This window comes from Drosophila suzukii, chromosome 3 (assembly GCF_043229965.1).
Source record: "Drosophila suzukii chromosome 3, CBGP_Dsuzu_IsoJpt1.0, whole genome shotgun sequence".
Classification (NCBI taxonomy): Eukaryota; Metazoa; Arthropoda; class Insecta; order Diptera; family Drosophilidae; genus Drosophila; species Drosophila suzukii.
Window position 1 is genome coordinate 24,470,445 of NC_092082.1, and position 13,178 is coordinate 24,483,622.

Below are 13,178 nucleotides of genomic sequence, written 5' to 3' on the forward strand. Positions count from 1 at the left end.
CATAAATTGTTTTATTTGAAAACCATTATGTACTTTCATAATTTTAATTATGTTTATCCTGTCTTTTTTGCCCACTTGTGTTTTGGTCATACTGCTTATCATCCGGCAAAGTTTTTAAGCAAGTTTAAGTGAGGTATGAAAAACTAAATTAAAATAATCAAGGACTGCTTAACAGCGAGTTGTACTATCTCAATAACGAATATGTTGTTTTTCTAAATATAAAAGAAATAACTCGGTCGTCTGGGGGTGATCAGAAAAGTGCTTGTTCCCTAGCAAAAGGTACATTCAATCATTTGGCTACACAACAATGGGCATATAAAGGATTTACTAATTCTAATTTGTACTACATCGATATACGTCCAACAGTTGTACATGTAATACCTGATATATTACTATGTTGATTTACGTCAAGCAACTATACATGTAATACCTGACAGCTGATAAGGCTAATCAAGCACCACAGTATTTGTGCAAAATATTCACCAATAACATAATTTTATAAATTATTCGCTTACACTATGTATGCGATTCTAAAAACCCTTGCATATGGTTTCCCAAATCTAAACACATATATGATTTTGAATAAATTGACAAGTTGAATCTTCGTTGTTACATTTTATGAACATAATAAAAACCCAATATTCAATTTTAATATGAACATCTATAGCAGATTGTCTCCACTGTAGGAAACACCTTATCTCTGTCCATTTCCCTTAAATTGTCCAACAATATGTATAACATTACATTTGAACTTCTTCAAAACAGAGTATATAAGCTGCGACTTGCTAGCTTAATTTGTCGGATGCTAATAAGTTGTGTATACAAAACTAAATAACTCATAGAAGGGAATATATATTTAATGACAACAATTATTAAGGATAAGATAATTGGGTGTATCTATACAAATGACACATTTTTTTAAAGCAGTCTTAAAATGGAGGAGCTGTGCAACAATTCCGGACATTCGGCTACTTCCAGTAGCGGAAGTAACTCGTCAATATCCGCTAAAACCGCATTGAGTGAATGCTCTGCCGCATGGATAAATTACTTAAGCGGTTTGAATAATTTATGTACTGCCGGCTCCAAATTGGCACACTCTATAGCTGTTTTGGAACAGTGGTCTCTGAGCGAAAAACCGTTGTTCAATAATTACACAACATCTTATTTAACAAATTCATGGAACGACTTGGCAAGGTGAGAACGTTTAGTCCATATAGAATCTGTACTACAATTAAATTGCATGTCTCACCATAGAGCAACAACGGTGGCCACAGGAACAGTCAAGACCCACATGTTGGCTTTACTTCAAGATTTCGTTACCATATCGTCCATGGATCAGTCCTCCAATACCGAGTTGGATCAAAAAAGGTTCCGAGAACACAACGAACTAATAGTATTAGAGAACGCGCAGGCTGTTATAAATATTCAACACCAGTTCTGCGCAGCCAGCTACGATGCATTTTCATCTTTGACTTGTTGCTTTGTTTGCCAATCTCCAGTGGGATTTCCACATGAACAAGACTGCAGTGTTATAAAACAACGGTACACAGCGATCGAACATGTATCTTAACTTAACTTATTTCCATTTCGTTATCCTCCAAGCAATCAATACGACCAACGATCTCAAACTCCATCGCCCAATTTATGTGGGCCAAGTACAAAAATGGATTCATCCAGAGGAAACTCACTCACCGACCAACGCCCAATTGCCAGTGGAATTTCAGAATCAGGTAGTTATTGTTTCCCAACCTTTCTAACGCATTATAAAATTAAATTTTATTTTATTTGAAGCTGATCAGCCACGAGGCCCCTCACCTCAAATGAATTTTTGCGATGCCAATCCAATGCAAGCTATTTTCGAGCACACACGCGGTCCCTTGCCAAACCCCGGACAATTGCTGTCCATGAAAATTCCATTTCACCGAAACGTTAAATCGTCCTTAAGTTTCCCATTATTTCCGCTGAACGGTCAGCGTCGTTGGTCAGAAGCTGCGGCTGGGGAAGTAATTGATGGGATCTCTACGGATCCCGAAAGCCAGATGAGGAGATGGTCAATGCCCTGGGAGGCATCGAAGACTGACAGAAACACTGTGACTTGGAACCAAACCAGGATAATGCCAATGAATACATTAAAGACCTCTTCCTACAAAATGTCTAGTTCAGAACGATATACTTCGCATAATTCAGGTAGGTTTCATAACATTCGAATTTGATTTTAAAGTTAAAGGTTAATTTTCGTTGCAGATGGGAATTGGCCTTTGGCTTCAACCAGTCAAGATGGTCTGTTAGAAGCTATTCAATTGCTGTCCATCAGACCGACAACGGTCGCACAAATAAGTCCCCAGCCCTCGATTCTATCAACTTCTCCTGATGGAGCACCACTTGACTAAATATCAACTAGTTTAAAAATAAAAGAAATAACAATCCACAAATTATACATTATAATAATCTCAATTAGACGAAAATATATGCATATTTGATAACTTGATAAGTTACATTACATTCTGGTCCGTCATCGCGATGTGGGAATCAAACAAACCTGGAAAGGTTCATTAAAACCGTATAAAAAAGTACGTTAATCTACTAGTAAAATGATTTATTCGTGCTTTGTAAGTTTGTTATGTATAATGCCATTCATTATTAGTAGGTAGATCTTACACGCTTAAGATAAAGTAAATCTTTTTTTTGAAATTATAAGTCTAATTAGATATTTTCTATTTCTTATGTCTAGAACACTTATATTTAAAATAAAAGATACTTTATTTTTATGTCCATAATACGATCCAAAGTTTACGGATATTGCGCACATAATTGTACATACATACATATGTACGTTTGGAGCATACATACGTACTTACAAAAGAATTATTCATATTATTTCTACTTTAAATGTATCCCGGTTTAAAAGATTAATTTTGTATTGTACAGTTTTTGTTTAATTTTTGTGTTTAAATCTATTAATATGTTATTGTTTGATTATGTGTCTAAAGATACTTCTATTAATAACATGGAGTTTTAGTAATTTTTAAGATACATAGATGGATTTCATAAAACGTAGGACAAAGGTATATTTTACACAAATCTGACTATTAAAAGAAAATAATAAAATTTAACGAAATTAATTTGAATTTGTTAAAAAAAAAATGTAAATCGAAATTTGTGACAAAACTTAATTCTTGGTCTTATTTAATATTAAATGTTTAAGTCCACTATAATCAAAAGTTTAAATCATGTATGCTCTTTAAAAAGACGCATGTGCTTTGTACATGAATTCATGAACAAAATTTAATCCAATTATGGTTAACATTAATAATGCCATGGCATAAAATTATTTAAGTAACTGAGGAAGTTTTTCTTCCAGACCGATGATCCTTAATACTTAGTTATTTAGATTTCTATATATTATTTTATAAGTGATTTTTATTCCCATTGGTATACCTATCATGAAAACGTATCTACAATCGTTGAACGATATTGCAATATGTATTTATGTATTTTATGATTACAGGAGGGTATATACTGTATTCTTTTAACTTTTCATATGAAAATGCTAAGCTTTTTTTCAGCTGTGAATTTTAATGCTGATCTATCATAGTTTTCCTTTGTATATTTCTACTACCCAGAATGAGAGAAAGAATACCAGTTCGGATACAACTTCCTTGCACAAAAAATTATAAAATTGTTTTTTCACCTTAGCGTGAACTGGTTCATGTGCCACGAGAAATGGTGTCACAGATTGGACATGAATTTGAAAGAATACCTATGGTGCAAGTGTATAGAATTTGATTACCATATTTTCTAACTTCTAAATATCCGTTAAAGAAGATTTTTAATTTTATCAACAGTTACTACGCTTATACGATTGGGGATACAAGTATATTATAATACCTTATCGCGATATGTTAAAAAATTTCTCACCACTCTGGGGAATAACAATTTTGTAACTAATTATTAAATACAAAACATGTTCTTTGAGGGATGCTATTTCGACACTTTGCCTATCAAATTAACAACCTAAAAACGATCATACCGTAAAAAACAAACAATATGAGGGCTATGGGGATATGCATCGTATAAACGTGGTAAATGTTTTTGTCTGGTTTTCAACATTTTCTCTGTCAATCAGAAGATGTATTGAGAATACTTGTGCTTATGTACATATATCTTTTGTGCAAATATACGAATTCCGTTTCCTTAATTTAAGTTCGATTTAATTCGCCGATCATTTTCAGATAAGTGTTTACTAATTCAATGACTAATTTCGGACCTATTTATGGTATGGCGTTTATTATTGGTTTTCAATATCAGCTAGTTTCGCTTAAGCTGATTTTTTAGATCGGTATTGAGAGTAATTATGATATAATCCGGTACTCAGTTCATGGATCGGGCTAACGGGAGACTGAGTCTATTATATTATGCTCATATTCATTACCCGAAGTTTAAAATACTCCTAGGCTAACTAAAAACTGTATTAGCATAAAAAAACAAAACTAAACGCACCAGGGGAAAGCATTTTCTTTCATATCTCTCTCTCAAATAATTTTTTTATAATTTATGGCAGCAACATTAAATTTTATAAAATTATGTCTCTTTGTCAAATATTCAAGTGAACGTTTTTGTTTTTATATTAAGTGTTACTCCAGAAGTAATGAGAAAAAATAATATTTAAATATTTTTTCTTCATCTTAAACCATTGCGGAAGTACGATCATTAATATTCTATTGAGAAAAGTATTCTATTGAGATTTCAATACTTTTAATACGATTTCTTAATGTACATACTTGTAAATTTAATTATTTGCTAAAGTTTTAGTAAGGCACCATTTAAATTATATTTGCAAATAAACCCTACTCATTATTTCTTAAACACTAATGATGGGATAGAGTACTAACATAATCAAAGATATAATTATTCCAAGGACAGTTGGAGATATTCTAATATTGCTTGAGATACCCATTTTATATTCCATATCAATATCGAGAAGAACATCATGATTTCGCGTATAAAACTGATGAATATCGCTGATCTAAAGAAAAATGTAAGGAAATTTTTAAGAATGTACCTTATATTGTTCACCAAACCCTTCCTTACCTCGTTCCATCCATATTTATTCTTAGCCTGAACGATCGCTTCATAAACAGCATTATGTTCCAAGTTTTTGACGAGATACGACATTAAAAAGTGGGATCCATCGGTTCTTATTGGCGTTGGCTTAATGTGATACTCATGCCATTTACCAGGATGCTGGTAGGTTTCATTCATCTAAAATGTTATTGAAATTGGATTACTTTATAAATCGAAAACTAGTCACATTCAAATTTAACGTTACCAATAGGCGGCGATACAAGAGCTTAATCTCATCCAGAGGAGGTATAGATTCGATTGTCCACGTTAAGTTGTAGTGATCAAGAAATCCACTTAAGCCTGGGGAAATAAAATCAGCAGGCCCCGGTCGGCCTGAAACTTCAATATACTTCTTAGTTCTTCCCAAAGCATTATCAGCCACACAGCTATAGTTGCCGAAATCGGTTGGCTGGAAGTTCCGGATAATAAGACTGTATCTATCATCACGCGGATACATGGAACGTCGATCGGTTGCGTCAAGAAGAAATGAGTTTTGGTACCACAGCATCTTTAAGATTGAGAAATAAAGTTGTAAGTAATTCGTACCAATATACCAAATGCCATTATTTACACTTACTTCTGAGCTCACATCTCCATGGACAATGCAAACCAGCTCAACATCGTATCCTTCGGATGCATGAACCCAGGATTTCTCCACGGTTATTTCTGGGGGAGCTGAAACCATTTTTGTAAGGGTTAATACAAATGGATCTTTATTTTAAAACAAAACTCTTCTTACAGAGAATGGTAAGCTGTATGTCCATTGATACGCGATCTTTTACCCCATTGTCGGCAGAACACTGATATGTTCCTGCGTGATGTCTGTCCACATTTTCCAGTATTAGTGTTGAGCTATCCGACAAATGAGTGGGCCCGGAAAACACATCTTTCTTAAACCAAAATATTGTGGGCACCGGATTACCAGACGCCTTGCACTCCAAGGTGACAGTGCTTCCCTTCCGGGCAGTCACTTGTCCATTATGTGGCAGGGCCCTCAGTGTGGGCGGTACTATAAAAACATTTAATGTTTAAATAAAATGAGGAGCTACACAAAAATGAATTACCCAAAATTTCAACTGTATGAACTTGGTCACGATTTTCTTGATCACCGAGCTGGCATATATAATCGCCAGCGTCTTGAGTTTTCACTCCATTAATTTGCAAGTTGTAGTCCCCCACTATCTTAAAGCGTTGATCCCTTGTTATTTTCAAGTGACCGGCTGTGAGCACGGATGAACCCTTTCGCCACAAAAGCACAAATGAGCCGAGGTTTTGTACTTTGCAGGGCAACTCGATAGTCTCCCCGACGATGACCTTGTACAAGTGACCCCTGGACAGGAATTTTGGCGCCGTAGTGGGAGGGTCATTCTCTGGCAATATAAAAGAGCCATCTGAAAAAGTAAGAAATGTTAGAGTTACTTCTAAAAATTGATCGATTTAAAGGGTATTTATTTTTGTATGTTTTGCGAATGTGTTTCGATAAAAAGTTGCTTTAAATAAATCAAAGATTTGAAGTAAAATTGTCAAGGGGTAAAACCCATTTTCATACATAAAAGTATATAATATTCCAAATTACAAATGTATCGGAGGGGAATGAAAAAACTAAGCTTATATAGTAAGTATAAAAACTAATTACAACTCCGCAGGCTAAGATCGCCTATTTAATACTTTACTTTTCAACGCTGGGTCACAATAACTTTTATTCTTATATTAACCATATATTGCTGTACTTACCGGTGAAAGAAAATGATATCAAAAATAGGTAAAGTACGATCGGCCAGTATCTCCTTGTATAGTTATTCTGAAATATACAAATTTAAAAAATCTAGTCACTAAATACTAAAAACAACAAATAATTTTTTTTATAACCTATGATTAAAGAAACATGTAAACAAACTATTTTAAAATTCCTTTAGGTTCATTAAGTCATATTATTATATTTATATTATATATTACCCATTACTATACATTTCATTTCGTTATTTTTTTTTACATTTCAAATAAATTTAGCTTTTATACTTCGACTAGATCACACGGGCAAAGCTCTCTTTACCTTTAATCTGCTTTTGAGTAAATAAATGACTAAATTTCATTATTACTGTTAACAAGTTCTGTCAGATAAAGAAAAGCTATATAAATATAACGTAAAATGTTATTTAGGACTCAACATTCGATGCCGTTTGATCTGGAAAGGCATCACAAGATCATATATGTTTCATCCCTTTTGTCCAGCTTATGTACTTCTCGATGGTCACAAGCTACAGCTACTCCATGATGTCTACTGGGCAAACTTACAAACAAAATATTTCAAATTCCCAAAAAAAATTATTTTTCATTTAAATGCACTATTGTAACAATTTAATTTACAAATTTTGTGGGCAAACTAATTTTAAAGTATATGTTAATTAAGAATAGGTATACGCTCTCTTCATCGTTGTACAACCATATTCCCTATTTCAATGTGTACATTTTGTACATTTCAGGATTACTTAAATTACATTTTAATTTTGTTAGATGAATTTTGTATTATGTAAGGAAAATAATAAGAAACAATAAATGGTTTGTGACCCTCTATAACATTTTATAAATGTTCACGACCATAAAGCTTTTGAGGAAATCGAGTTAATCGGTTTCACCGAAACAGCTTCTCAATATTTATCTGCTTGTAGTCTACACTATATATTTTCAATTGAAAAGATTTCTATGCATGTGTATACTACCGTATTGCCTCGGAATTTCATTCGCATAAGATAAAACTAAGAAGAAACTAATCAATATATGTAACTGAATTTAAGAATTAAAAGAGTTTAAATTCATTATATACTCCAACTCCGAACTAGGATAGACTGTATTGCAGCCTTTACAAATTAATCACGAGTACATAAGTATATGTCTGTATATATAGACATATACGTATATACACCCACATACATAATATATGTATCTGAACACTGGCCTAAGCCCGTCAGATTCAATAATTGATAGTCTTTGTAGTGGTTTTTCAACCATTCCACACTTTTTCTTAGCAGGAAAAACTTTAATTTCACTCTTCATTTATTTTATCACTTCTAATTTAGCAGGCACCCATTTTCATCCTTACCATTTTAATATGTATGTATGGGATGTACTATTTCGGTTTTCTCTTTATAAAATTAACCAGTTTTTGGTTTTTAAGTGGCTTATTAACAAGACCCGATTTACTTGCACTCAACGCTTTATGTTTATCAGATTAATATCATTTTTCGTTTTTTTTATAAAATTGTCTCGAATTTAAGACGAGGCGAGTATAATTGTATTTATCCTTTAAAGTTCCATTAAGTGAGCGCATGCTCAGTAATGGTGTATCATTTCGACGACCGAGTTCTGGGGGTGGTACCAACTATCGATTGACAAGCATATATATTATCTAGATCTTAAATGAAATTTGAAAATTTTTCTTAATAAAATAAATATATTAGGCCCGACACATTTAGGAAGTTTCATTATTAAGATGCAAACAAAAGGTGCATTTAAAATTTGAAATTATGTATCACAAAGATAAACCACTTCATTGCCTACCTATGAGCGTGTATTAAAGACTTAAACGTTTATTGATAATAAAGACATTTGCAATGGTATCTTGCAGTTATTATTACATTTAAACTTTAAATTTAATAAACTAGTCTAATGAAATGGTGTATTTTGAACACAAGATAGATTTAGTTATTTAATTGCTAAAGTGGGAGCTCTGGAGAGCTTTTTACTATTCACCCTAACACCGCGATTAAAAGAGCATCGGAAACATGGTTTTCTTAAAAAATAACATTTACCGAAGTTCCGAAGTTTACGCGAAGTCCGACAACTACATACATAGTTTTTATTATCCTTGATTTTCGTATCGTATCTGAATCTTGTAGTAACAGCACCGCTGAATGATTGAGGCAACATGCACCAAATCAGGCATTATAGTCACTAGTGATAATAGTAGCTCTTTTCAAATCGTTATCACTTACATTTAAAAAATTTAGGTTTAACGGGGTTTTCTTCAATTAGTTTCCCCCAAAAGTTTGCATTTCTTAACACTACATTCTAGCGCCATCTGTTGAGAACTTTTAGAATGAAGGACAAGATTTGGCAAGGCAAGTTTTGTTTTTGGGCAGAACATCACTTGGCCCGCAACTGTTGACAAATATTTCACAGCAGCTATATCTCTATTACTATGACTTCTTTAGTTTATGAGTTTCTTACAAAAAATCCTAAAAACATTTTAAGTATGGGGTTTAAAAGATAAGGAGTGGCGCTTTTCAAATGATACGACGAACTAACAAACCAAGAATCCGATCGTCTGTAATTGCGGTTCAAAAAAAGCAATCAACTTTGAGGTCCTTTTTTCAAAATCCTTGCGTATTAATCTTAATTTAAATTAAATGGTTTATTTTATTTAAATACATAAGTCCGATTGAAAAAAAAGAGTTCGTTAAACGAACGGCGCGGCGTAACTGCTTGGAGGATTTCTAGGGAAACCAGGTTGAAATCAGAGTCTATTTTGAATGACATAAGGCAATAATTATTGATTACGCCAAAGTCCAAGCTAAGGCTACATACTTTGAAATACGATGCCTCGCACAAAAAGACACTCGGCAAGTTCGGCTCCCTGTTGGGAGACATGGCAATGTGTCCAAGTACCGATATGGAGATGCAGAGCATCGAGGTGGACATAATCGCTTGGGTTCAGGGAGCTCCTGAAGCGCCAGCGGTTCCAATTTCCCAACAACTGGTTGCATGTGGACAATATCGAGCGTGAGTGGTCTGCCTTCAACGAGATTATCAATCGCATGGACACCCATCCCGACTCAGGTCACCAGCCTGCAGGCCAAGATCGAGGCTGTCGAGACACGCACTGTGGACTTCCTCGAAAATTGGGAAAAGACCAAGGCCACGCCCGGCAAGATACGTCCAGAAGATGCCCTGTAGCTGCTGCAACACTTTGAGAGCAAGTACTTCCGCTTGAAGGAGGAGCGTGACATCGTGGAACGTGGACAACAAGGAATCGGCGGTGTCCAAAAACAGTGCCCGAGCGCATGAAAGTGGCTCTAGAGGAGTTGGAGGATCTGCGCGGTGTGTGAAGCGAGTCCAAGGTGTGGACCATGATAGAACATGTGACCAATGTAGACCACGTGTCCAGTCCTTTTTAATGCAAAGTAATATCACAAAACAAATTCTGCACCGCACTTTAATTTTATCTAGCTATAATAAAATAATAAACATATTTTGTTTAATAATTGTATTAGTTGAATTATTTCTGATTTATTCCGACACTCTGGTGCAGGAGAGCTTTTCGGAGATAGTTCTGGTGGTTCTGCTAAAAAGATGTTTCTATTAGTACAACGTGACCAGTGGATCTCCTCCAGCACTTCAACTATTCTGCGGATTTGCCCTGTTGTGGTATTGCTTCCTGTCGGTAAAGTCCTACAATAATATGCAACAGCTTGGAAGAGGCGTCCTTTTTCATCGCCCTGACCTTCTGCGGTTGTTCTTTGGGTTTTTATTCCATTTTTAATTTTTTGTCTCCGTAGCTCTTTTGCACAAACACCGCCAAAGAATAAATTTCTTATTCTTTGGGCCGCTGCTAACGGCGTTCATCAAAATTCACTTGGTAAATCTGGTATATTTTTCTGGTAATTCCATAGCTCATCTGAGTATCGCGCTGAAAAACAGACTCTACGAAAAGCGTTAGCCGCGTATTTGCCTCTCGCTCACTCCATCGCGGTTTTTGTTGATGCTAGTACTAGGCTTTATAAAAAAAATAGCTGAAAGCGAATTTGTGTGATTAGGCTATATACATAGATAGAACAATTTAAATTTTAAAATGTTATCGATACCTATTACTCTTAAGTTAACGTTCTCGAATCGCAGATATCGGCATCCGTTGAGAGAGTTAATATCGCCCATCCCTGTTTCGAGATAGTGCAATATTTTTTATTTACGTGTAAGAATAATGAATCGTTGAAAAGAAATCGAGAATGTTTGTGTTACTGTAAGAATACCCACCATCAGACTAACCGATTTACTAATTGTCCCTATTTACAGTCTCTGGGTGTTGTCATCGCTCCTGTTAGTGGCAATACTCTCATTTATTTCCTTAAGGCAATGGTTGGTAAGCCGGAAAAAGAAGTTACACACGTCCTCGGAAAATGCAATTAACGTTGGCATTTTCCATCCGTACTGTAATGCGGGTGGCGGGGGTGAACGTGTTCTATGGTGCGCCGTAAAAGCACTGCAGGTAATATTGGAAAAACCGAAAAACATACGTGTCTTCAAGGGTTCTAACCGGTGATCAGGCAATTGCTTAATGCAGGGCTTACGAAATATAAAACAAAATTGTTTTTTAATATAGTCAAACTTTTATTATTGTTCTCGGGATTATTGATATACAACTGAATAAGAGGCTAGTATTTTAAATATTTGTTTAGTTCTTTACATACATTATGTATAAAAAACCACAAATATTTTACAATTTTTTTTAATATTAACTGCGTTGTTTTAACACTGATATTATTTTTAGTGTGTATCCCTCCAGTATAATTCTCAAAAGTCATTTTCTCTTCAGTTCCGTGTCGTTACTACAATGGCCTTCCATATTTTTTAAAAAACCTAACAAAAAATCCTTTTCTTAAAGGACAAGTACCAAAACGCCAAGTTGATAATTTACACCGGCGATATAGACGCCTCTCCCAATTCCATATTGCAAAAGGCCAAGAATGTTTTCAACATCGCCGTTGATAGCGACAACGTAAAGTTCGTGTTCCTGAAGCAACGCCATTGGATTGAAGCCAAGAACTATCCGCACTTTACTTTGCTGGGTCAGAGTATTGGATCGATGGTCTTGGGCCTGGAAGCGCTCTGCAAGTTCCCGCCGGACATCTTCATTGACACCATGGGATACGCCTTTACGTTTCCTCTGTTTCGGTATTTGGCCCAGTCCAAAGTGGGCTGCTACGTGCACTATCCGGTTATCAGCACGGACATGTTGAAAAGGGTTCAGCAGAGGCAGATGTCCCACAACAACAAGAAATACGTGGCAAGAAATCCGTTCCTGACTTGGACTAAACTGGCCTACTACCGACTGTTTTCAAGGGTGAATTTTGGAAAACTTATCTCCTCAAATGCATAATCATACTAAATTCTATTATTCTAGATGTACAAGTGGGTTGGTTGTTGCGCGGAGACTATTATGGTGAACTCCTCGTGGACTGAGAATCATATTTTGCAGCTGTGGGATGTGCCCTTCAAGACTCATCGTGTGTATCCTCCGTGCGAGGTGACCCACCTTAAGAACCTCCAGCACACGGGGAAGGGCGAGGAGTTTATCATCCTATCTGTCGGCCAATTTCGTCCGGAGAAAGATCACCCCCTCCAACTACAAGCCGTATACGAGCTGCGCACTCTTTTGGCCCAGGATGAGTCTCTGTGGAACAGAATAAAGTTGGTCATTGTGGGCTCCTGCCGTAATGAAGAGGACTATGATCGGTTGAAAAACATGCAAGACTTGACAAAGCATCTGTCCCTCGAGAACAATGTTCAGTTCAAAGTGAATGTCCCCTACGACGACCTGCTTAAACTGTACCAGGCCGCTGATATTGGCATTCACACCATGTGGAACGAGCACTTCGGAATCGGAATCGTTGAATGCATGGCGGCTGGCCTTATAATGGTGGCCCACAGGTCAGGAGGTCCTTTGCTTGACATTGTAGAAACCTCTGAGGGAAGTCAGAACGGATTCCTCGCTACAGACGCAGTGGAATACGCAGAAAATATATTAAATATCATTGTTAATAACGAAGAAATGGATGGAATCCGAAGTGCAGCTAGGTAACTAAAAAATGCCTTTATATATAACCCTTTCGTCATTTTTGTTTCGTTTTCAGAGCTTCCGTGGAAAGGTTTTCTGAGCAAGAGTTTGAAAAAAACTTTTTAAGAGCTGTTTCAACATTATTTACAAGCATTTAAAAGTGAATAATAAATCTGCATCATATTATGAGAATACTTAAAGTTACTTGACATCATTTCACCAA

The 13,178-nt window shown here is 35.5% G+C and overlaps 3 protein-coding genes across 5 annotated transcripts; 2 read left to right on the forward strand and 1 right to left on the reverse strand.

Moving 5' to 3' along the window:
• The first annotated feature begins 11 nt into the window (after positions 1–11).
• LOC108017635 (uncharacterized) lies at positions 12–2,491 on the forward strand. 3 transcript variants are annotated; one of them, XM_017084740.4, is made up of 6 exons: positions 12–133; positions 928–1,194; positions 1,255–1,542; positions 1,603–1,730; positions 1,792–2,187; positions 2,245–2,491. In XM_017084740.4, exons 2-6 carry the CDS (start codon positions 935–937, stop codon positions 2,388–2,390), a joined length of 1,218 nt encoding a protein of 405 aa, XP_016940229.2. In that variant the 5' UTR covers positions 12–133; positions 928–934; the 3' UTR covers positions 2,391–2,491. The 3 variants fall into 3 exon arrangements, with proteins under 3 accessions (XP_016940229.2, XP_016940230.2, XP_070851836.1); XM_017084741.4 differs by having other exon boundaries at positions 54–133; positions 924–1,194; XM_070995735.1 differs by lacking the exon at positions 12–133 and adding an exon at positions 184–279.
• A 90-nt stretch (positions 2,492–2,581) lies between these two features.
• Positions 2,582–8,441, reverse strand: LOC108017600 (limbic system-associated membrane protein). Its single transcript, XM_036815422.3, has 8 exons — positions 8,225–8,441; positions 6,859–6,925; positions 6,189–6,515; positions 5,864–6,133; positions 5,702–5,799; positions 5,330–5,632; positions 5,092–5,262; positions 2,582–5,026 (listed from the first exon to the last, which is right to left on the reverse strand). The coding sequence occupies exons 1-8, from the start codon at positions 8,225–8,227 to the stop codon at positions 4,862–4,864; spliced, it is 1,404 nt and encodes a 467-aa protein (XP_036671317.2). The 5' UTR covers positions 8,228–8,441; the 3' UTR covers positions 2,582–4,861.
• A 2,565-nt stretch (positions 8,442–11,006) lies between these two features.
• On the forward strand, positions 11,007–13,155 carry Alg11 (ALG11 alpha-1,2-mannosyltransferase). Its single transcript, XM_036814783.3, has 5 exons — positions 11,007–11,140; positions 11,194–11,386; positions 11,783–12,241; positions 12,302–12,975; positions 13,032–13,155. Exons 1-5 carry the CDS (start codon positions 11,127–11,129, stop codon positions 13,111–13,113), a joined length of 1,422 nt encoding a protein of 473 aa, XP_036670678.3. The 5' UTR covers positions 11,007–11,126; the 3' UTR covers positions 13,114–13,155.
• Positions 13,156–13,178: the final 23 nt, after the last annotated feature.